Source organism: Rhinoderma darwinii, chromosome 7 (assembly GCF_050947455.1).
Source record: "Rhinoderma darwinii isolate aRhiDar2 chromosome 7, aRhiDar2.hap1, whole genome shotgun sequence".
Classification (NCBI taxonomy): Eukaryota; Metazoa; Chordata; class Amphibia; order Anura; family Rhinodermatidae; genus Rhinoderma; species Rhinoderma darwinii.
The window spans coordinates 143,786,180-143,813,200 of NC_134693.1; the positions used below are offsets into that span (position 1 = coordinate 143,786,180).

Here is a 27,021-nt window from a genome sequence, read left to right on the forward strand (position 1 = left end):
AGTGACTCCACCAGCAGAATAGTGAGTGCAGCTCTGGAGTATAATACAGGATGTATCTCAGGATCAGTACAGGATAAGTAATGTATGTACACAGTGACTCCACCAGCAGAATAGTGAGTGCAGCTCTGGAGTATAATACAGGATAAGTAATGTATTATATGTACACAGTGACTCCACTTATTAAAGGCAGGATTAATCCTATATTGTACGGTCCACTGGTCTGCACCACCACAACCCCCCGATGATGACAAATTCTTACCGGTACAATCGCAAGCACATTCTTGGCCGGCGTGTGCTGGAATAGAACGTCCAGGAATGAGATGACCTGAAGGGTCTTGCCCAAACCCATGCTGTGCGCCAGGATACAGCCAAAGCCACTGCTGCTGGGAAACCTCTCCAGAGACTCCACGAGATTGTCATATAGGAAGCGGATGCCCCCAATCTGAAAAGAGAGAACAGCAGGAGGGGGGGCGTTACATGGATGAGCAGGAGGGGGGGGGGGGATCAGGCGCGGACGTGAGACCATCGATCACCCACCTGATGTGGTTTCACAGCTCGGGCCAATTGTGGGGACAAGAAAATGTCCTTTTCGTTGGGCGGGTGGTTAATATTGACAAGGACCTGTCCGAAGGCGTCTGGCAGGTTTACAGCATCGTTGACGTGGGAGCCGGCGTTCTCACCGCCGAGATCAACGTCATCGCCTTCATTAGTGGAATCTCCGCTGTCCACAATCTGCAGCGACTCCTCCTCCCCCGAGCTCAGCTCAATCACCTCTGTAACGGGATATGGGAAGAGAGGGATGATGGCAGGTATAAGAGTGATGATGAGAGTTAGAATCCCCAGTGTGTAATGATCAATTCCAATCTCCCTCATGTTCTTACCGTCCTTGGCACACAGGACCGTCCTCTGTGACTCGTCGTCGCTGTCCCCACTGCTGCTGTCCAGGCAGATAATCTCCTGGTTCCCCACAAGTTGTGCCACATCCGCCGTCCTGAGCTCCAGCTCTTCTGTAAAGCACATGACATATCACTCAGCTGCTGCAGGGCAGCTTTACCCGCTCCTTCCCAGCCCCATATAAGCGCGTTATCTGATGCCCGTACCATTGAGGAAGTCTAGAGGGAGAGCGGGCAGGGTGGGGATCAGGGGTAGGGGATAATCCTTCCTCTGCTGTTCCAGACGTTTACGTCTTTCCAGCTCCTCCTGTTGCGCGGTCTTGGTCACGGCTTCCAACTGATCCTCGCGGAGCAGCTTCCTGCGGCACAAAGAGACAACGGCATTAATCACAGCACGTTACACACAGGAGCGGGAGCGCGGTACAACCTCCCCAATATCGCAGCACTGATATAACCGGACGCTGCACCGTGACCCCCTCCACACACCGTCATATTCTACCAGGCACAGGATTAGGAGCACGGCCATAAAACTCAATCACGAACAATCCGAGACCCACATGTCACTTCAGGGCGCCGGGCGAATGGGCCAGAAAATACAGGGGTGAACTGGGCACATGACACGGAATAACAGCTTACGGCCTGCACCCAGTAATCCGGCACACGACTTCCCAATCATCCAGAAACTGACAAGACTGGAGGATGAACAAGGAAATAAATGCAGCGGACCCGGCGCTCTGACACCAGACAGCCCCTGCGCAGCCGCACCTGATGTTCCTCCTGAAGTTGGCGGTCTTCAGTGAGTGCGTCTGATTGGCCTCCTCAGAAGTCGTCTCCTCTTTTCCGCTCTGCCCTGAGGTAGATGAGCATTTCCATTCGTCCTCCGCTCCGGCGCTGCGCTCAGAGTTTTCTGCACCAACTTCGGCGCTCTCAGACTTTTCTGAAAGAAGAAAGAACAGACATTCATAAGTGAAGACGAGAGACCACGGGGAGAGGATCCATGTAACTGTGCCCCCTGCAGAATATACCGGGGCTGCAAACCCCTGAGCAATTACAGCCAAGAGATACAAAGCGCCAAACCCCCTGCATAGCCGCCACTAGGCAAATCAAAGGGAAAGCGCCCCACAGTGTAACACGTATAAACATCGGATAACAAGAATCCTCTAAGCAGAGGGAGCAGCCGCCGGTCCTCCAATCACCGTGGTTGATGCTCCACCTGCAGACATCGTATTCGAGAGCAAAAGAGATTATCCAGCGAAAAAAAGCAGGGACTGCCGGCCGCCACCAGTAGTTTAAATACAGGGATCACAAAAAATATTTATTCAACGTACAACACGTTTTGAAGTTGTTCTGATCTCGTCATCAGGTTAAAACCTCAGAACAACTTCAAAACGTGTTGTACGTTGAATAAATATTTTTTGTGATCCCTGTATTTAAACTACTGGTGGCGGCCGGCAGTCCCTGCTTTTTTTTCCCCTTTTATTCGCTGGATGATAGCCACCACTAGGGGGAGCAGAGGAGTTCACTAAAGACAAATGATTGAGTTCAATGAGAGCTGTATATCTTTATGTAGCGAACGCCCCCTAGTGGTGGCTGCAGGCAGCAGAATGCTATCATGTACCTCTATGGCAGCTGTATATATCAGTATGTAGTGAGCTCCCCCTAGTGGTGGCTGCAGGTAGCAGAATGTTATCATGTAACTCTATGGGAGCTGTATATATCTGTATGTAGTGAGCTCCCCCAAGTGGTGGCTGCAGGCAGCAGAATGCTATCATGTACCTCTATTGGAGCTGTATATATCTGTATGTAGTGATCTCCCCCTAGTGGTGGCTGCAGGCAGCAGAATGCTATCATGTACCTCTATGGGAGCTGTATATATCTGTATGTAGTGAGCTCCCCCAAGTGGTGGCTGCAGGCAGCAGAATGCTATCATGTACCTCTATTGGAGCTGTATATATCTGTATGTAGTGAGCTCCCCCTAGTGGTGGCTGCAGACAGCAGATATTATCATGTAACTCTATGGGAGCTGTATATATCTGTATGTAGTGAGCTCCCCCTAGTGGTGACTGCAGGCAGCAGAATGTTATCATGTAACTCTATGGGAGCTGTATATATCTGTATGTAGTGAGCTCCCCTAGTGGTGGCTGCAGGCAGCAGAATGTTATCATGTAACTCTATAGGAGCTGTATATATCTGTATGTAGTGAGCTCCCCCTGGTGGTGGCTGCAGACAGCAGAATATTATCATGTAACTCTATGGGAGCTGTATATATCTGTATGTAGTGAGCTCCCTCTAGTGGTGGCTGCAGGCAGCAGAATGTTATCATGTAACTCTATGGGAGCTGTATATATCTGTATGTAGTGAGCTCCCCCTAGTGGTGACTGCAGGCAGCAGATATCATGTAACTCTATGGAAGCTGTATATATCTGTATATAGTGAGCTCCCCCTAGTGGTGGCTGCAGGCAGCAGAATGCTATCATGTACCTCTATGGGAGCTGTATATATCTGTATATAGTGAGCTCCCCCTAGTGGTGACTGCAGGTAGCAGAATGTTATCATGTATCTCTATGGGAGCTGTATATATCTGTATGTAGTGAGCTCCCTCTAGTAGTGGCTGCAGGCAGCAGAATGTTATCATGTAACTCTATGGGAGCTGTATATATCTGTATGTAGTGAGCTCCCCCTAGTGGTGGCTGCAGACAGCAGATATCATGTAACTCTATGGGAGCTGTATATATCTGTATGTAGTGAGCTCCCCCAAGTGGTGGCTGCAGACAGCAGATATTATCATGTAACTCTATGGGAGCTGTATATATCAGTATGTAGTGAGCTCCCCCTAGTGGTGGCTGCAGGTAGCAGAATGTTATCATGTAACTCTATGGGAGCTGTATATATCTGTATGTAGTGAGCTCCCCCAAGTGGTGGCTGCAGGCAGCAGAATGCTATCATGTACCTCTATTGGAGCTGTATATATCTGTATGTAGTGAGCTCCCCCTAGTGGTGGCTGCAGACAGCAGATATTATCATGTAACTCTATGGGAGCTGTATATATCTGTATGTAGTGATCTCCCCCTAGTGGTGGCTGCAGGCAGCAGAATGCTATCATGTACCTCTATGGGAGCTGTATATATCAGTATGTAGTGAGCTCCCCCTAGTGGTGGCTGCAGGTAGCAGAATGTTATCATGTAACTCTATGGGAGCTGTATATATCTGTATGTAGTGAGCTCCCCCAAGTGGTGGCTGCAGGCAGCAGAATGCTATCATGTACCTCTATTGGAGCTGTATATATCTGTATGTAGTGAGCTCCCCCTAGTGGTGGCTGCAGACAGCAGATATTATTATGTAACTCTATGGGAGCTGTATATATCTGTATGTAGTGATCTCCCCCTAGTGGTGGCTGCAGGCAGCAGAATTCTATCATGTACCTCTATGGGAGCTGTATATATCTGTATGTAGTGAGCTCCCCTAGTGGTGGCTGCAGGCAGCAGAATGTTATCATGTAACTCTATAGGAGCTGTATATATCTGTATGTAGTGAGCTCCCCCTGGTGGTGGCTGCAGACAGCAGAATATTATCATGTAACTCTATGGGAGCTGTATATATCTGTATGTAGTGAGCTCCCTCTAGTGGTGGCTGCAGGCAGCAGAATGTTATCATGTAACTCTATGGGAGCTGTATATATCTGTATGTAGTGAGCTCCCCCTAGTGGTGACTGCAGGCAGCAGATATCATGTAACTCTATGGAAGCTGTATATATCTGTATATAGTGAGCTCCCCCTAGTGGTGGCTGCAGGCAGCAGAATGCTATCATGTACCTCTATGGGAGCTGTATATATCTGTATGTAGTGAGCTCCCCCTAGTGGGGGCTGCAGGCAGCAGAATGTTATCATGTAACTCTATGGGAGCTGTATATATCTGTATGTAGTGAGCTCCCTCTAGTTGTGGCTGCAGGCAGCAGAATGTTATCATGTAACTCTATGGGAGCTGTATATATATGTATGTAGAGAGCTCCCCCTAGTGGTGGCTGCAGGCAGCAGAATGTTATCATGTAACTCTATGGGAGCTGTACATATATGTTAGTAGTGAGATCCCTCTAGTGGTGGCTGCAGGCAGCAGCATTTTATCATGTAACTCTATGGGAGCTGTATATATCTGTATGTAGTGAGCTCCCCCTAGTGGTGGCTGCAGACAGCAGAATGTTATCATGTAACTCTATGGGAGCTGTATATATCTGTATGTAGTGAGCTCCCCCTAGTGGTGGCTGCAGGCAGCAGAATGTTATGGTGTTATTCGATGGTTCAGGGTCTCTTAGTTTTGCTGGATCCTGGGCCTGGGTCACCTCCTTCTGTGCCTCTTCGGGGTAAGCGTGGGACACACTCAGATGAACATATTTAGTGGGAATCTTTCACTGAATATGAAGCACATAAAACAAGGATGGGTTTTCAGCTCAGTCTGCCTGACACCCTGACACCTTCTTTCCCAGCAGGATTTCTCTTGCTGCCTTTTATTTGTTGCCCGTAGATGTCACCCGGCGTTTATATTACAGGGTGGGGGCTGGGTCTCCCGAGAATGTTCTGGAATATAACAGTGATAATACGGCTGAATATTCCTCTACATGAATCTTATTTTGCCCCTTATGTAATCAGGTTTATCTGCCGGCCACGACATGATATAATTTCCAGCAAATCTGCCCGAGTACCAGAGAGCGCAGAGCGGACACCCGATCACAGCCTAAACCTCTTATCTGTGGTACTGAGACTTCTGGGGCACTACAAGCACCAGCACGGCCCACGCAACAAACTGAGGATTTCCAGCATCAGCAGCAATCTCCTATATGTAGATTCGGTTTATACGACACAACAGCGCAGAATGTCCCCCCCCCCCATTAATTGGACGACCCAGGAAACCCCCGCGGCACCTACAAGAGGTATGGCCAAGATACGGGGGAATCAAAGCTAAGAAGCCGCAAATTAATCCCCGGAGGGCGCGGCATGAGGCCCCGTGCACACGACGAGGATTACGTGCAGATTCGCCACGTGGATTTACCGTGACAAATCCGCAGCGCAATACAGGACCATGAAAGTCAATGTGATACGAGAAATCTCGTCTACACGAGGTGGAATTTTCCGTGGGTGCGCAATTCAGAATCCGCAGCGTGTCAATTTATTTTGCGTTTCCGCTTCAGAATTGTATTTGACAAGTTTATACGAAAACGCACAAAAAATTTGCAGCATTAAAAACCGCACCTATTTCCACATCAAAATGTATAAGGACAAACTCAGCTCTGCTACATGTGGATGGATGTGACAAGGATGTAAATGTCTCTTGAGGATCTCAGCACTGGAGATGTGATATAAAGTAGGGATCATGGGGGAGGAGCAACACAATCAATACCTCTCCCCGGCCTGAAACGGCTGATAACAGGGAGCAGTAGATTGTCTGCACCTGTCCTATAGGTGTAGACTGTCTGCAGATGGGAAAATGTAAAGTAGAACACAATCACATGTACAAAGGAGTCACTTACAGACCCCAAGAATATTAATGTTCCCAAATATACAAAATGGAAGCACAATTAAATTATAAGAACCTTCATAACCCAGAATAGTGGAAACAAGTTGTACTGCAGTGTAAAGCATCAGACACAAAGAAAGTGTTCATCAAAAATACTGCATGTCAACAGGCAGCAGATATAAAGAAATCCTCTGTGCTGCTGGGGCCCCTGCTCCCCTCCACTATGTTACCTTCCACAAAATCTGTACAGTCTTCACCTGAAATACTCTGTGCTGCTTTCAGCACCGCGATAATTCATTCAAAGAATTCGTAAAACCAAAATAAATTAATAGATACATATTGGGGAAGTGCTTGAAATAAAACTTCCTGATATTCCAAGAATAGATTTCTCCAAGAACGAAATAAACCCCCCACCCGCAGTCATTTACTGAACACACCCGTCTGACAGCGTTCACCCCGACACTCACCAGTCTTATCCTGTGCATCATCTTCATCATCCCCATCATTCTCATCGTCCAATCCATCCTCTTCGTCTGCTTCCTCGTCTTCTGCATCATCATCATCCTCTTCTTCTTCTTCCTCCTCCTCATCATCATCCTCCTCCTCCTCCTCCTCCTGTGGGTCCAGATCTGGCTCACTTGGCGTTTTGGACGCGTCAGACATTGCAAATCAGTCCAGAGAGCAACACGTTACCTGCGCATTCTGCTCTGACAGATGGGGAGCTGTGGAAGGAAACGAACACCATCATCATCATCATAGCTGCCAACACCATCATCATCATCATAGCCGCCAACACCACCACCATCATCATCATCATAGCCACCACCACCATCATCATAGCCACCACCACCATCATCATCATCATAGCCACCACCATCATCATCATCATCATCATAGCCACCACCACCACCATCGTCGTCATCATCATCATCATAGCCACCACCATCATCATCATCATAGCCACCACCACCATCATCATAGCCACCACCACCATCATCATAGCCACCATCATCATCATCATAGCCACCACCATCATCATCATAGCCACCACCATCATCATCATAGCCACCATCATCATCATAGCCACCATCATCATCATAGCCACCATCATCATCATCATAGCCACCATCATCATCATCATAGCCACCACCATCATCATCATAGCCACCACCATCATCATCATAGCCACCACCATCATCATCATAGCCACCACCACCATCGCCATCATCATCATAGCCACCATCATCATAGCCACCACCATCATCATCATCATGATCATAGCCACCACCACCATCATCATCATCATCATAGCCGCCACCACCATCATCATCATCATAGCCACCACCACCATCACCATCATAGCCACCACCACCACCATCATCATAGCCACCACCACCACCATCACCGCCACCACCATCATCATCATCATCATCATAGCCACCACCACGACCATCATCATCATAGCCACCACCACCACCATCATCATCATCATAGCCACCACCATCATCATCATAGCCACCATCATCATCATAGCCACCACCATCATCATCATCATCATCATAGCCACAACCATCATCATCATAGCCACCACCATCATCATCATAGCCACCACCACCATCATCATAGCCACCATCATCATCATAGCCACCATCATCATCATCATAGCCACCATCATCATCATAGCCACCATCATCATCATAGCCACCATCATCATCATAGCCACCATCATAGCCACCACCATCATCATCATCATCATCGCCACCACCATCATAGCCACCACCACCATCATCATAGCCACCACCACCCCCACCATCAACATAGCCACCACCATCATCATCATAGCCACCACCACCATCATCATCATAGTCACCACCATCATCATCATAGCCACAACCATCATCATCATAGCCACAACCATCATCATCATAGCCACCACCATCATCATCATCATCATAACCACCACCACCATCATCATAGCCACCATCATCATCATCATCATCATCATCGCCACCACCATCATCATCGCCACCACCATCATCATCGCCACCACCATCATCATCGCCATCATCATCATCGCCACCACCATCATAGCCACCACCATCATAGCCACCACCACCACCACCATCATCATAGCCACCACCACCCCCACCATCAACATAGCCACCACCATCATCAACATAGCCACCATCATCATCATCATCATCATCGCCACCACCACCACCATCATCATCATAGCCACCACCATCATCATCATCATCATAGCCACCACCATCATCATCATCATCATAGCCACCACCATCATCATCATCATCATCATAGCCACTACCATCATCATCGCCACCACCATCATCATCATCGCCACCACCATCATCATCATCATCATCGCCACCACCATCATCATCATCATCGCCACCATCATCATCATCATCATCATAGCCGCCACCACCACCATCATAGCCGCCACCACCACCATCATCGCCGCCACCACCATCATCATCATCATCGCCATCATAGCCACCACCACCATCATAGCCACCACCACCATCATCGCCACCACCATAATCATCGCCATCATCATCATCATAGCCACCACCATCATCATAGCCACCACCATCATCGTCATCATCATCATCGCCACCACCATCATCATAGCCACCACCATCATCATCATCATAGCCACCATCATCATCATCATCATAGCGACCATCATCATCATAGCGACCATCATCATAGCCATCATCATCATCGCCACCACCATCATCATAGCCACCACCATCATCATAGCCACCATCATCATCATCATAGCAACCACCATCATCATCATAGCCACCACCACCATCATCATAGCCACCACCACCATCATCATAGCCACCACCACCATCATCATAGCCACCACCACCATCATCATAGCCACCACCACCATCATCATAGCCACCACCACCATCATAGCCACCACCACCATCATCGCCACCACCACCATCATCATAGCCACCACCACCATCATCATAGCCACCACCACCATCATAGCCACCACCACCACCACCATCATAGCCACCACCATCATCATAGCCACCATCATCATCATAGCCACCATCATCATCATAGCCACCATCATCATCATCATAGCCACCACCATCATCATCATCATAGCCACCACCATCATCGCCACCACCATCATCATCATAGCCACCACCATCATCATCATAGCCACCACCATCATCATCGCCACCACCATCATCATCATCGCCACCATCATCATCATCGCCACCACCATCATCATCATCATCATCATCGCCGCCACCACCATCATCATCGCCACCACCATCATCATCATCAGCATCATCATAGCCACCACCATCATCATCATAGCGACCATCATCATCATCATCATAGCGATCATCATCATCATCATAGCCACCATCATCATCATCGCCACCATCATCATCATCGCCACCATCATCATCATCGCCACCATCATCATCATCGCCACCATCATCATCATCGCCACCATCATCATCATCGCCACCATCATCATCATCGCCACCATCATCATCATCGCCACCATCATCATCATCGCCACCATCATCATCGCCACCATCATCATCATCGCCACCATCATCATCGCCACCATCATCATCGCCACCATCATCATCATCGCCACCATCATCATCATCGCCACCATCATCATCATCGCCACCATCATCATCATCGCCACCATCATCATCATCATCGCCACCATCATCATCATCATCATCGCCATCATCATCATCATCATCATCATCATCATCATCATCGCCACCACCACCATCATAGCTGCCGCCACCACCACCATCATCATAGCCACCACCATCATCATCGCCAACATCATCATCATAGCCACCACCACCATCATCATAGCTGCCGCCACCATCATAGCCACCACTATCATCGCCGCCGCCATCATCATCATCGCCGCCATCATCATCATCATCATCGCCACCATCATCATCATAGCCACCACCATCATCCTCATCATCATCATCGACACCATCCTCATGATTGCTGCCGCCACCATCACCATAAAAATTTTTGCAACTTCCTAATACACTTTGTGTTTCGATTTCTCACCATTTACCTCGATTTGCAATCAGAATAGAAAAAGTAAAAAGTTTACATTCAGGAGCCATGTCCTGACCTGATGCTTCTCACAGGGTTTGTAAAAATGTATCAGTTTAGACACTCCTCGGAAAATCAGCAGCCTGTCTGCATATTAACATGAAACGGTTTAGCCCACAGAACATTGCCTAGGTTGTATTCAATTGTAACAAACCCTCCGGTGTGAGAAATATTAAGTCAGCACCTGGGTTTATAAAACCCCCTGGATGAATTTTTTTTTATAATGTTCCTATTCACTGAAAGAAAACAGAGATGTTGAAATGGTGAAAAATTTAAAGCATTTGCAGCATTTCATCTCCATATAGCCTCTCTAACATGCTAGAATTACCGGGTGAATCTGCACATGGGGACACAGGGACTGGGGGAAGCATTTCCAGGGTGCGCCTCTTTCGCGAGGTAATTGCTTCAGGTAATTATTGGTAATGATCGGATCCTCATCATGTGACCTGACAGCGTCCCTGAAGGAGCCGCCATTGTCTCTCTATTACTACAATCGCAATATCCTTCCAGTGTCTATGCGCGTTACATGTCTCTGAGGACGAGACTCACCGTTTATACCCGGGAAGTGAGGCTGATAACATAGAGCAGCAGCTTGCATTCACTGCAACAGCTAACTCAGCACCGTAGGTGAAGTTTAGCCGAAAATTCAACCAGTCACCTAGAGAAGAGCACGATGTCCGTCCTGGCGCAGTGAGAAGAGACGATAAAGCCTGGAGATGCTGGATTATTAAATGTTCTGGACTCACCGATCCATCATCATCCACTATAGATCCAGGGCCACATACACACCGATCCACCATCCACTATAGATCCAGGGTCACATACACACCGATCCACCATCCACTATAGATCCAGGGTCACATACACACCGATCCACCATAGATCCAGGGTCACATACACACCGATCCACCATCCACTATAGATCCAGGGTCACATACACACCGATCCATCATCATCCACTATAGATCCAGGGCCACATACACACCGATCCATCATCATCCACTATAGATCCCGGGTCACATACACACACCGATCCACCATCCACTATAGATCCAGGGTCACATACACACCGATCCACCATCCACTATAGATCCAGGGTCACATACACACCGATCCATCATCCACTATAGATCCAGGGTCACATACACACCGATCCATCATCATCCACTATAGATCCAGGGCCACATACACACCGATCCATCATCCACTATATATCCTGGGCCACATACACACCGATCCATCATCCACTATATACCCAGGCTGACATACACACCGATCCACCATCCACTAAAGATCAAGGGTAACATACACACCGATCCACCATAGATCCAGGGTCACATACACACTGATCCATCATCATCCACTATAGATCCAGGGTCACATACACACTGATCCATCATCATCCACTATAGATCCAGGGTCACATACACACCGATCCATCATCATCCACTATAGATCCCAGGTCACATACACACACCGATCCATCATCCACTATAGATCCCGGGTCAAATACACACCGATCCATCATCCACTATAGATCCCGGGTCACATACACACCGATCCATCATCATCCACTATAGATCCCGGGTCACATACACACCGATCCATCATCCACTATAGATCCAGGGTCACATACACACTGATCCACCATCCACTATAGATCCAGGGTCACATACACACCGATCCACCATCCACTATAGATCCAGGTTCAGATACACACCGATCCATCATCCACTATACATCCGGGGCCACATACACACCGATCCACCATACATCCGGGGTCACATACACACCGATCCCTCATCATCCACTATAGATCCAGGGTCACATACACACCGATCCACCATCCACTATAGATCCAGGGTCACATACACACCGATCCATCATCCACTATATATCCAGGGCCACATACACACCAATCCATCATCCACTATAGACCCAGGCTCACATACACACCGATCCACCATCCACTAAAGATCAAGGGTAACATACACACCGATCCACCATCCACTATAGATCCAGGGTCACATACACACTGATCCATCATCATCCACTATAGATCCAGGGTCACATACACACCGATCCATCATCATCCACTATAGATCCCAGGTCACATACACACACCGATCCATCATCCACTATAGATCCCAGGTCAAATACACACCGATCCATCATCCACTATAGATCCAGGGTCACATACACACCGATCCATCATCATCAACTATAGATCCCGGGTCACATACACACCGATCCATCATCATCCACTATAGATCCCGGGTCACATACACACTGATCCACCATCCACTATAGATCCAGGGTCACATACACACCGATCCATCATCATCCACTATAGATCCAGGGCCACATACACACCGATCCATCATCCACTATATATCCAGGGCCATATACACACCGATCCATCATAAACTATAGATCCAGGCTCACATACACACCGATCCACCATCCACTAAAGATCAAGGGTAACATACACACCGATCCACCATAGATCCAGGGTCACATACACACTGATCCATCATCATCCACTATAGATCCAGGGTCACATACACACCGATCCATCATCATCCACTATAGATCCCGGGTCAAATACACACCGATCCATCATCCACTATAGATCCAGGGTCACATACACACCGATCCATCATCATCCACTATAGATCCAGGGCCACATACACACCGATCCATCATCATCCACTATAGATCCAGGGCCACATACACACCGATCCATAATCATCTACTATAGATCCAGGGTCACATACACACGATCCATCATCCACTATAGATCCAGGGTCACATACACACCTATCCATCATCATCCACTATAGATCCAGGGTCACATACACACCGATCCATCATCATCCACTATAGATCCAGGGCCACATACACACCGATCCATCATCATCCACTATAGATCCAGGGTCACATACACACCGATCCATCATCATCCACTATAGATCCCGGATCACATACACACCGATCCATCATCCACTATAGATCCAGGGTCACATACACACCGATCCATCATCATCCACTATAGATCCCAGATCACATACACACCGATCCATCATCCACTATAGATCCATGGTCACATACACACCGATCCATCATCCACTATATAGCCAGGCTCAGACACACCGATCCATCATCCACTATAGATTCCGGGTCACATACACACCTATCCATCATCCACTACAGATCCAGGGTCACACACACCGATCCATCATCATCCACTATAGATCCGGGGTCACATACACACCGATCCATCATCCACTATAGATCCGGGGTCACATACACATCGATCCATCATCCACTATAGATCCAGGGTCACATACACACCGATCCATCATCATCCACTATAGATCCAGGGTCACATACACACCGATCCATCATCAGCCACTATAGATCCAGGGTCACATATACTCCGATCCCTCATCATCCACTATAGATCCAGGGTCACATACACTCCGATCCCTCATCATCCACTATAGATCCAGGGTCACATACACTCCGATCCCTCATCATCCACTATATATCCAGGGCCACATACACACCGATCCATCATCCACTATAGATCCACGGTCACATACACACCGATCCATCATCATCCACTATAGATCCCGGGTCACATACACACCGATCCATCATCCACTATAGATCCCGGGTCATATACACACTGACCTGGGGGAGGGGCTGTGTCCTGGGTCCCGGGACCCCTATATAATGCACACGTGTATATGATAACATTTCCTCCTCTAGAGCCGCCTATGGGCAGTGGTGTGTACACTGCGGGGGAGGGGCGAGCACTCACCTCACACTTGTACGGCTCGGTCCTGCCCTCAGCCCGGGCTTTCTCTCTAGCTCCGGTGTTCCCCGTTTCCCGGACTCCTGTTCCGGCCTCTCAGAGTCTTCCCCGCCTCCGCTCTGTCCCTACAGGCCTGTCCGCTCAGCGCCGCCCCGCCGGGAACACCGGACACGGCACACAACGTTCCGACCTGAAAGAAAGGTTCCGCCTCAGGGGACTCAGGTCCCACCCTGGACTCTGGGGGAGAGAGTTATCATTACAACCCCCCCCCCCGATAATCTATAGACGTGTCATTACAACCCCCCCCTCCCCGATAATCTATAGACGTGTCATTATAACCCCCCCCCGATAATCTATAGACGTGTCATTACAACCCCCCCCCCCGATAATCTATAGATGTGTCATTATAACCCCCTCCCCGATAATCTATAGACGTGTCATTATAACCCCCCCCCCGATAATCTATAGACGTGTCATTATAACCCCCCCCCCCGATAATCTATAGATGTGTCATTATAACCCCCCCCCCGATACTCTATAGACGTGTCATTATAACCCCCCCCCCCGATAATCTATAGGTGTCATTATAACCCCCCCCCAATAATCCATAGACGTGTCATTATAACACCCCCCCCCCCCGATAATCCATAGACGTGTAATTAGAACACCCCCCCGATAATCCATAGACGTGTCATAAGAACGCCCCCCAGATAATCCACAGACGAGTCATTATAACACACACCCCCCCCCCAATAATCCATAGATGTGTCATTATAACCCCCCAATAATCCATAGACGTGTCATTATAACCCCCCAATAATCCATAGACGTGTCATTATAACCCCCCAATAATCCATAGACGTGTCATTATAACACCCCCCCCACCGACAATCCATAGACGTGTCATTATAACACCCCCCCCACCGACAATCCATAGACGTGTCATTATAACACCTCCCGATAATCCATAGACGTGTCATTATAACACACCCCCCAGATAATCCACGATAATCCATTGACGTGTCATTATAACACCCCCCCCCCCCCGATAATCCATAGACGTGTCATTATAACACCCCCCGATAATCCATAGACGTGTCATTATAACACCCCCCGATAATCCATAGACGTGTCATTATAACCCCCCAGATAATCCATAGACGTGTCATTATAACACCCCCTGATAATCCATAGACGTGTCATTATAACACCCCCCGATAATCCATAGACGTGTCATTATAACACCCCCCGATAATCCATAGACGTGTCATTATAACACCCCCCGATAATCCATAGACGTGTCATTATAACACCCCCCGATAATCCATAGACGTGTCATTATAACACCCCCCGATAATCCATAGACGTGTCATTATAACACCCCCCAGATAATCCATAGACGTGTCATTATAACACCCCCCGATAATCCATAGATGTGTCATTATAACCCCCCCCCGATAATCCATAGACCTGTCATTATAACACCCCCCGATAATCCATAGACGTGTCATTAGAACACCCCCCGATAATCCATAGACGTGTCATTAGAACACCCCCCGATAATCCAGACGTGTCATTAGAACACCCCCCGATAATCCAGACGTGTCATTAGAACACCCCCCGATAATCCATAGACGTGTCATTAGAACACCCCCCAATAATCCATAGACCTGTCATTATAACACACACCCCCCCCCCCCTCCCGATAATCCATAGATGTGTCATTATAACACACACCCCCCCCCCCTCCCGATAATCCATAGACGTGTCATTATAACCCCCACCCAGATAATCCATAGACATGTCATTATAACACACATGATAGGATTAGATACAGCAGCTCAGGAGACAGTATTACACTTGACAGGATTAGATACACAGCTCAGCAGACAGTATCACATGATAGGATTAGATACACAGCTCAGCAGACAGTATCACACATGATAGGATTATATACACAGCTCAGCAGACAGTATCACACATGATAGGATTAGATACACGGCTCAGCAGACAGTATCACACATGGCAGGATTAGATACACAGCTCAGCAGACAGTATCACACATGATAGGATTATATACACAGCTCAGCAGACAGTATCACACATGATAGGATTAGATTCACAGCTCAGGAGACAGTATCACACATGATAGGATTAGATACACAGCTCAGGAGACAGTATCACACATGATAGGATTAGATACACAGCTCAGCAGACAGTATCACACATGATAGGATTAGATACACAGCTCAGGAGACAGTATCACATGATAGGATTAGATACACGGCTCAGCAGACAGTATCACACATGATAGGATTAGATACACAGCTCAGGAGACAGTATCACATGATAGGATTAGATACACAGCTCAGGAGACAGTATCACACATGATAGGATTAGATACAGCGGCTCAGCAGACAGTATCACACATGATAGGATTAGATACACAGCTCAGCAGACAGTATCACGCATGATAGGATTAGATACACAGCTCAGCAGACAGTATCACGCATGATAGGATTAGATACACAGCTCAGCAGACAGTATCACACATGATAGGATTAGATACACAGCTCAGCAGACAGTATCACGCATGATAGGATTAGATACACAGCTCAGCAGACAGTATCACACATGATAGGATTAGATACACCGCTCATTGTCCCTGGTATTTATTCATAATGAAATTCAGTAACTTTAGGACAGTAAATCACATATTTTATATATTTGCAAATATGAATATCGTGATAATAAGAAATAATCAGTTACTAAATTTACTTAAAAAGAAAATGTATTCAACAACCTTGGGGCCCATCCAGCTCAGTGCCATTCTATTACAAGAACCATAACAAAGCAAAGGGTGTGCCAACATGGCGCCCGGAGCTATTCCGGCCGTTACAAAACAGCCGGGACACAGAGAAGAGAGGGAACAACATCAACTTCCGCTCACATTGCAAATCACAATTCTTTTTCAAGGAAACGCCTTCGCGCAAGCGTAAACCAGCAAACAAAGAGCTCCGCACTGCGCATGCGGACAGGAAGTGGCCGTTGTTGTGGAGACATCAGATGCTGCGCATGCTCAGAAGTGGTGTGTTGTATTTCTATGGTAACAGTTTAACGCATTTGGAGCACAGTGTGAGATGGAGCCGAGCGCGGTGCTGCTTTATGGAGAAGCTGAGGGAATGGTGAAGAGTCTACAGAGGTTCCCCCTGCGAGACACGGCCTCAGGAGGGTGAGATACCGGTGGAGCGGTCACTACATCAACATAGTAGTCACTGACTAATACAGGACAGGAAGGCTGCTCCTCCCCTGCCCCGAAAACCAACCTAAGCTGATGGACTAACAATAGTAATAATAACACGTAGTGACTCCACCAGCAGAATAGTGAGTGCAGCTCTGGAGTATAATACAGGATGTAACTCAGGATCAGTACAGGATAAGTAATTTATGTACACAGTGACTCCACCAGCAGAATAGTGAGTGCAGCTCTGGAGTATAATACAGGATATAACTCAGGATAAGTAATGTAATGTATGTACACCGTGACTCCTCCAGCAAAATAGTGAGTGCAGCTCTGGAGTATAATACAGGATGTAACTCAGGATCAGTACAAGATAAGTAATGTAATGTATGTACACAGTGACTCCACCAGCAGAATAGTGAGTGATGCTCTGTAGTATAATACAGGATATAACTCAGGATCAGTACAGGATAAGTAATGTAATGTATGTACACAGTGACTCCACCTGCAGAATAGTGAGTGCAGCTCTGGAGTATAATACAGGATATAACTCAGGATCAGTACAGGATAAGTAATATAATGTATATACACAGTGACTCCACCAGCAGAATAATGAGTGCAGCTCTGGAGTATAATACAGGATGTAACACAGGATCAGTACAGGATAAGTAATGTATGTACACAGTGACTCCACCAGCAGAATAGTGAGTGCAGCTCTGGAGTATAATACAGGATATAACTCAGGTCAGTACAGTATAAGTAATGTAATGTATATACACAGTGACTCCACCAGCAGAATAGTGAGTGCAGATCTGGAGTATAATACAGGATGTAAGTTAGGATCAGTACAGGATAAGTAATATAATGTATATACACAGTGACTGCACCAGCAGAATAGTAAGTGCAGCTCTGGAGTATAATACAGGATGTAACTCAGGATCAGTACAGGATAAGTAATGTAATGTATGTACACAGTGACTCCACCAGCAGAATAGTGAGTGCAGCTCTGGAGTATAATACAAGATGTAACTCAGGATCAGTACAGGAGAAGTAATGTATGTACACAGTGACTCCACCAGCAGAATAGTGAGTGCAGCTCTGGAGTATAATACAGGATATAACTCCGGATCAGTGCAGGATAAGTAATGTAATGTATGTACACAGTGACTCCACCAGCAGAATAGTGAGTGCAGCTCTGGAGTATAATACAGGATGTAACTCAGGATCAGTACAGGATAAGTAATGTAATATATGTACAGAGTGACTCCACCAGCAGAATAGTGAGTGCAGCTCTGGAGTATAACACAGGATGTAACTCAGGATCCGTACAGGATAAGTAATGTAATGTATGTACACAGTGACTCCACCAGCAGAATAGTGAGTGCAGCTCTGGAATATAATACAGGATGTAACTCAGGATCAGTACAGGATAAGTAATGTAATGTATGTACACAGTGACTCCACCAGCAGAATAGTGAGTGCAGCTCTGGAGTATAATACAGGATGTAACTCAGAATCAGTACAGGATAAGTAATGTAATGTATGTACACAGTGACTCCACCAGCAGAATAGTGAGTGCAGCTCTGGAGTATAATACAGGATATAACTCCGGATCAGTGCAGGATAAGTAATGTAATGTATGTACACAGTGACTCCACCAGCAGAATAGTGAGTGCAGCACTGGAGTATAATATAGGATGTAACTCAGGATAAGTAATGTAATGTATGTACACAGTGACTCCACCAGCAGAATAGTGAGTGCAGCTCTGGAGTATAACACAGGATATAACTCAAGATCAGTACAGGATAAGTAATGTAATGTATATACACAGTGACTCCACCAGCAGAATAGTGAGTGCAGCTCTGGAGAATAATACAGGATGTAACTCAGGATCAGTACAGGATAAGTAATGTATGTACACAGTGACTCCACCAGCAGAATAGTGAGTGCAGCTCTGGAGTATAATACAGGATGTAACTCAGGATCAGTACAGGATAAGTAATGTAATGTATGTACACAGTGACTCCACCAGCAGAATAGTGAGTGCAGCTCTGGAGTATAATACAGGATATAACTCAGGATCAGTACAGGATAAGTAATGTAATGTATGTACACAGTGACTCCACCAGCAGTATAGTGAGTGCAGCTCTGGAGTATAATACAGGATATCACTCAGGATAAGTATTGTACACAGTGATTATGTTTATGGAGATACGTTCTATAGGTGCCCTGTATAATGGTGGTCACATGTAGATGTATGGGTTATACTGACACTGTATTCCTCAGGTTGTCTTCCTGTCATTTTCTATGATTTGTTTATTGTGTTCAGATGGTATAAGCAGCACGAGTACATAGAGAAGCTGAACATGCAGGCTATCCTCAACGCGTCCGCTGGCCAGGAGGAAATGATAAAGGATTTACTGGTGACACATGGAAAGGTAACACGATAAGTATGATGGGCCGAATATACACGAATATATGTTCTGATCTATCTGCTGTCTCCCCTCCCCCACATTGATGTCTCTCCCTCTCTCCCTCTCTCAGGTTCCCGCGTTGATCCATCAGTTGATCAGTGTTGAGATCTGGAGGCTGAACGTCCTCCCTGTGATTTGTCAGCTGCAGGACTTCCGGCCCCGGAGCACATTCCCCCTGTACATGGTGGTAAGTGAGGACAGATGATGTGGTGGCTCGTGAGCGCCCCCCTGATGGCGGGTCTGCAGCGTCACATACTGAACATTGTCCGTTTCCTGCAGGTTCATCACGAGGCGACAATCATTAATCTCCTGGAAACGATATTCTACCACAAGGTGAGACGCAAGGAGACAATGGCGCCTCTCGCCCCTGAGCGCCGGGCACCGCCATCTCATTATTTATATCATTTTACCTTCGTGACGTTTTCATAAACAAAATAATTATTTAAAATAGAATCCGAAAAATGGCGGCCGGCGGTCTGCTCCGATGACAGGTGCAATATAATGTAGTACTAACCTCGTGTGCGTTTCCGTTCAGTCATCCCGTGGTGTCCAGACCTGTCACGTATCACATGTTTAATGGTGATATAAACCACCCGCGAGGCGATCACTGCAGACGCCGCGTATTATATACACATCCGAGATTCAGCAGAATAGGAAGCGCTCACCTCCGGAGCCTGGACTCTGTTTTACCTTCGCACTAAACTATGGAAGTTTCTGGGTTCTTATTAGTAACAGGACCGCGAGCGTCCGGCGCCATCTACAATGCGCCTCAGTATTTGTCGCCATGGACAATAGGACGGTTCTCCCAGTGTGTCTGCGGTTTACAATGTGAAAGCCCCTGAATCAGTTATACAATTGAATGTGGTACTGGTGACGTGTCCTGCTGCACCACCACCATGATACTGTAGAGGCCGGAGCTGTGTTGTGCCCATTGTTTACAATGTCAGCAGCTGTCAGAATGATGGCTCTGCTCTTAGGTCCTGTTATACCACAGTCCTGTGCTGGGAGTTCCCTGCCCACCGCCTGCAGTCATCTCTCAATGTAATAAACCCATGAGCTGTGTGAACAGGACAGTCAGGCTCTAAAAAGAAAATAGAATGTTCCCATTCCCTGACAGCAAGCAGAGATGGGTGATAAATTTAGAGTATATTAGAAAGTTACAGAAAGATCTTTGCCCGCACTGATAATATCAGCTCATGGTGTGGCTTCATTGTCACCCTCTGTCTGTACCAGGACGTGTGTGAATCTGCGGAGGAGCTGGCGCTGGATCTCGTTGATTATTGTCACCGGAAGCTGACGCTGTTGCTGTCGCGCTGTTCTGCAGGGGAGATCCCGGGACAGGACAGGCTGCCGAGCTCTGGCAGTGAGACCTCATCACTGGAGGTACAGTACACAATTCACTGCGGATCCCGAGCGAGGAGAGCGAAACGCAACACAAAAGCTGCATTTTACTGCCGAACATTTCTTTAGCCGCCACCTAGCAGGTCTGTACAGGGTCCTACACATGTCCGCACAAAGAAGCCGTGAGTTATACCTATATAAAGACCCACACCGGCACATCATGCAGAGTTTATAATGTTTTACTCTGGCCTGTACAGTTATTATAATAGTCCGGAGCTTATAATAGTACTGGAGTGATATAAGAGGAGCGGCTGATATCAGTCACATATGATGTAATGTCTCTGGAGGATATAATAGTACTGGAGTGATATAAGAAAAGCGGCTGATATCAGTCACACATATGATGTAATGTCTGGAGGATATAATAGTACTGGAGTGTTATAAGAGGAGCGGCTGATATCAGTCACATATGATGTAATGTCTCTGGAGGATATAATAGTACTGGAGTGATATAAGAAAAGCGGCTGATATCAGTCACACATATGATGTAATGTCTGGAGGATATAATAGTACTGGAGTGTTATAAGAGGAGCGGCTGATATCAGTCACATATGATGTAATGTCTCTGGAGGATATAATAGTGCTGGAGTGTTATAAGAGGAGCGGCTGATATCAGTCACACATATGATGTAATGTCTCTGGAGGATATAATAGTGCTGGAGTGATATAAGAGGAGCGGCTGATATCAGTCACACATATGATGTAATGTCTCTGGAGGATATAATAGTGCTGCAGTGTTATAAGAGGAGCGGCTGATATCAGTCACATATGATGTAATGTCTCTGGAGGATATAATAGTGCTGGAGTGTTATAAGAGGAGCGGCTGATATCAGTCACACATATGATGTAATGTCTCTGGAGGATATAATAGTACTGGAGTGATATAAGAGGAGCGGCTGATATCAGTCACATATGATGTAATGTCTGGAGGATATAATAGTGCTGGAGTGTTATAAGAGGAGCGGCTGATGTCAGTCACACATATGATGTAATGTCTGGAGGATATAATAGTACTGGAGGATATAATAGTACTGGAGTGATATAAGAGGAGCGGCTGATATCAGTCACATATGATGTAATGTCTCTGGAGGATATAATAGTACTGGAGTGATATAAGAGGAGCGGCTGATATCAGTCACACATATGATGTAATGTCTCTGGAGGATATAATAGTGCTGGAGTGATATAAGAGGAGTGGCTGATATCAGTCACACATATGATGTAATGTCTCGGGAGGATATAATAGTACTGGAGTGATATAAGAGGAGTGGCTGATATCAGTCACACATATGATGTAATGTCTCTGGAGGATATAATAGTACTGGAGTGATATAAGAGGAGCGGCTGATATCAGTCACACATATGATGTAATGTCTCTGGAGGATATAATAGTACTGGAGTGATATAGGAGGAGCGGCTGATATCAGTCACATATGATGTAATGTCTGGAGGATATAATAGTACTGGAGTGATATAAGAGGAGCGGCTGATATCAGTCACATATGATGTAATGTCTCTGGAGGATATAATAGTTCTGGAGTGATATAAGAGGAGCGGCTGATATCAGTCACACATGATGTAATGTCTCTGGAGGATATAATAGTACTGGAGTGATATAAGAGGAGCGGCTGATATCAGTCACACATATGATGTAATGTCTCTGGAGGATATAATAGTGCTGGAGTGATATAAGAGGAGCGGCTGATATCAGTCACACATATGATGTAATGTCTCTGGAGGATATAATAGTGCTGGAGTGATATAAGAGGAGCGGCTGATATCAGTCACACATATGATGTAATGTCTGGAGGATATAATAGTACTGGAGTGATATAAGAAGAGCGGCTGATATCAGTCACATATGATGTAATGTCTCTGGTGGATATAATAGTTCTGGAGTGATATAAGAGGAGCGGCTGATATCAGTCACATATGATGTAATGTCTCTGGAGGATATAATAGTTCTGGAGTGATATAAGAGGAGCGGCTGATATCAGTCACATATGATGTAATGTCTCTGGAGGATATAATAGTACTGGAGTGATATAAGAGGAGCGGCTGATATCAGTCACATATGATGTAATGTCTCTGGAGGATATAATAGTACTGGAGTGATATAAGAGGAGCGGCTGATATCAGTCACACATATGATGTAATGTCTCTGGAGGATATAATAGTGCTGGAGTGATATAAGAGGAGCGGCTGATATCAGTTACATATGATGTAATGTCTCTGGAGGATATAATAGTACTGGAGTGATATAAGAGGAGCGGCTGATATCAGTCACATATGATGTAATGTCTCTGGAGGATATAATAGTGCTGGAGTGATATAAGAGGAGCGGCTGATATCAGTCACACATATGATGTAATGTCTCTGGAGGATATAATAGTACTGGAGTGATATAAGAGGAGCGGCTGATATCAGTCACACATATGATGTAATGTCTCTGGAGGATATAATAGTACTGGAGTGATATAAGAGGAGCGGCTGATATCAGTCACACATATGATGTAATGTCTCTGGAGGATATAATAGTGCTGGAGTGTTATAAGAGGAGCGGCTGATATCAGTCACATATATGATGTAATGTCTGGAGGATATAATAGTACTGGAGTGATATAAGAGGAGCGGCTGATTCTAATCCCACCCTCCCCAGGAGCTGAAGCTGCAGGCCGAGGCCTTGGACTTTGACATTGCGGTGAAGGGTCTGTCCGTTTTACGATACATCACGGACCTCACAGACAGGTGAGGAGCTGGGGGGGGACACGGGATGAGGGGCGGGGGGGGGGGGTGTATCACGCTGAGACTAACATACATCCTGTATCTACAGCCTCCCGCTGAGCGTCACCACACGACTGCTCAATACCCATAACCTGCCCTGCGTCCTGGTGGAGCTGCTGCACCGCTGCCCCTGGAGGCGGCGGAGTAAAGGTACAGACCGACGTAGTCCCCAGGGCCATGGGGGCTGTTGTAGCTCTACAGTCACATGACCTTCTCCATACAATATGTAGCCCTCAACCTAAATATAAGACCCCTCACTGTCTCCTGGCTGTAGGTCACCTGCAGACGTACGAGAGCGGCCGCTGGGTGTCCGTACCGGCCGAGGACCAGCAGAAGATGACCAAGCTGGACGGTCAGGTGTGGATCTCCCTGTACAATCTGCTGCTGAGGCCGGAGTGCCAGCGGAAATACAACATCAACAGCTTCACCAGAGGACAACTGCTCAAGGTAGCGCCCCCTGCTGACGCATCTTCTCAATATTCGCAACGCCTGGTTGTCACTGTCCTTATCAAGTAGGACTAATGATAATCAATAACTTTCCACAGGCCGCGATCGATATATCACCCGTCCTCCTAACCTGTCGTTTCAGCTCCGCTCTCACCTCACTGAAGTCCTCATTGATCAACTGCCAAACTTAGCGGAGCTGCAGCGATTTCTGAGTCATCTGTCTGTGAGCGAACCGGCGGCGCCAAAGAAGGAGCTGATCATAGAGCAGGTACCACAGCGTGGGTCTCAGTAGCGAATTTGGCACACGTTCCGATGCCCAGTTTTCACCAAAAACGGGTGTAAACATTTTCAGAAATGTGGGCATTTGTGATTCAATGTCTCACCATTTTCAAGATCTCTGCTTGCTGTCAGTGGATATGAACATCCTTGTTTACATTCAACTTAAATTCCACCCTGACCTAGTCCTGTTCACACAGCTGAAGGCTTACTAGAAGGTATCAGCTTGAAGTCCAGGACAGGACGGAGACTTGTGCGTGCGCTGTGTTCAGCTCTCAGAGGAACATGCCCCTCCCCCATACAGCGCTAATTCTTTCGCTGTTGCTCTGTCTGTTATTTTATCATCTTTGTCAGGTTCCGGAAGTCTGGGACTCCATTATCAGAGAGAATTCTGGGAAATGGAAGGCAATAGCGAAGCACCAGGTGAAGCATTCATTCTCCCCCAGTGATGATGACCTGCGTCACCAGGCCCAGAGGTCAGTGTCACCCCCAGCGATCACAGTATATGTATGTGCCCCCCCTGCAGGGATGCACAATAACCCGGAGTACATCATTCCCGGCAGGTGGGCGCAGACCTATGACATGGATGTAATGGAAGCGCTAGTCCCGGATAAACCCAAGTGTGGAGCGTGTGGAGCAGAGGCCGCAAAACGCTGCTCCCGCTGCCAGAGCGAATGGTACTGCAACAGGTGAGTGCCGAGAGATACAGCCAGAAGTATGACCGTGACATCACAGGTGACATATTTCTAATTATAGCGAGTTTACACATCATGCAGGAGGGGTGCACTCACTATTCAGTACTATACCAGTGAGTGCAGCTCTGGAGTATAATACAGGATGTAACTCAGGATCAGTACAGGATAAGTAATGTAATGTATGTACACAGTGACTCCACCAGCAGAATAGTGAGTGCAGCTCTGGAGTATAATACAGGATGTAACTCAGGATCGGTACAGGATAAGTAATGTAATGTATGTACACAGTGACTCCACCAGCAGAATAGTGAGTGCAGCTATGGAGTATAATACAGGATGTAACTCAGGATCAGTACAGGATAAGTAATGTATGTACACAGTGACTCCACCAGCAGAATAGTGAGTGCAGCTCTGGAGTATAATACAGGATGTAACTCAGGATCGGTACAGGATAAGTAATGTAATGTATGTACAGTGACTCCACCAGCAGAATAGTGAGTGCAGCTCTGGAGTATAATACAGGATGTAACTCAGGATCACAGTGACTCCACTGTTTATAGAGATGAATTCTATATAATGGGCAGCACATGGTTTGCGTGGGTTTTCTTGTGGTACTTTAGTTTCCTCCTAAGGGGACAGTGAGTGATGACCTCTGTACAGCGCTGCGGAATATGTTGGCTTTATATAAATAACAGATGAATAATAAATGTATATTTCAGAGGTAGAAACATTATCCGCTGACCCGTGCTCTCCGTTGTCTTTGCTCCTTCTTGTCTTTGCTCCTTCTTGTCTTTGCTCCTTCTTGTCTTTGCTCATTGCTCTCCGCTCGTCTCTTCTCCGTCGCAGGCAATGTCAGGTGGATCACTGGCAGAAACATAGGAAAGCCTGCGATCTGGTGAGCGAGTCCGTGAAGGAGGAAATGAAAACTCAGATGTGAAACTGTAACCGTGAGATCCCGTCCCGTCATCGCTGCCGACAAAGCGCAAAAGGAAAACTGCCGGAGATTTATGTTCATGGGCAGCTATAACGTGCGACTGTATCCGCTCAGCATGACAGAGCTCCGCCCACAGCGCTGACCGCTACACTTATAATTATTTATTCGGGTCGGTGTTTTGCTTGTGGCTGGAGACGGCGACATTTTGGATTTTGTTCTTGTTCTGTACGTGACACGAGTGGCGGTCGCCGCATTAAACGCCTCCATTGTTACAGATTTTGGATTGTTTGTTGTCGAGATGAATCGCCTCTCACTCACGTCTACATCTAAGTGCGGCAGGAAAATGGCGCAAGTACATTTACAAACATGGCGCTGGATACCTGCTGTGTATA

General features: G+C 46.8%; 2 protein-coding genes across 3 annotated transcripts in view; one reads left to right on the plus strand and one right to left on the minus strand.

Annotated features, from left to right (window-relative positions):
* The window catches only part of RAD54L2 (RAD54 like 2), an 87,030-nt gene that overhangs the window by 14,717 nt on the left and 45,292 nt on the right, over nt 1-27,021 (minus strand). The window contains exons 1-7 of one of the 2 annotated variants that reach the window (XM_075831953.1): nt 14,383-14,627; nt 6,869-7,123; nt 1,659-1,830; nt 1,101-1,252; nt 882-1,007; nt 538-773; nt 260-442 (exon numbers count right to left, since the gene is read on the minus strand). In XM_075831953.1, coding sequence (XP_075688068.1) covers nt 260-442; nt 538-773; nt 882-1,007; nt 1,101-1,252; nt 1,659-1,830; nt 6,869-7,064 — 1,065 coding nt within the window. In that variant the 5' untranslated portion in view covers nt 7,065-7,123; nt 14,383-14,627. Of the gene's footprint in view, nt 1-259; nt 443-537; nt 774-881; nt 1,008-1,100; nt 1,253-1,658; nt 1,831-6,868; nt 7,124-14,382; nt 14,628-27,021 lie in introns of those variants that run through there. The other variant, XM_075831954.1, reaches the window with a different exon arrangement.
* On the plus strand, nt 17,404-26,901 carry ZMYND10 (zinc finger MYND-type containing 10). Its single transcript, XM_075831957.1, has 12 exons — nt 17,404-17,608; nt 19,948-20,056; nt 20,163-20,279; nt 20,372-20,425; nt 21,326-21,475; nt 24,153-24,241; nt 24,327-24,427; nt 24,552-24,724; nt 24,867-24,992; nt 25,355-25,476; nt 25,564-25,689; nt 26,542-26,901. The coding sequence occupies exons 1-12, from the start codon at nt 17,517-17,519 to the stop codon at nt 26,630-26,632; spliced, it is 1,350 nt and encodes a 449-aa protein (XP_075688072.1). The 5' UTR covers nt 17,404-17,516; the 3' UTR covers nt 26,633-26,901.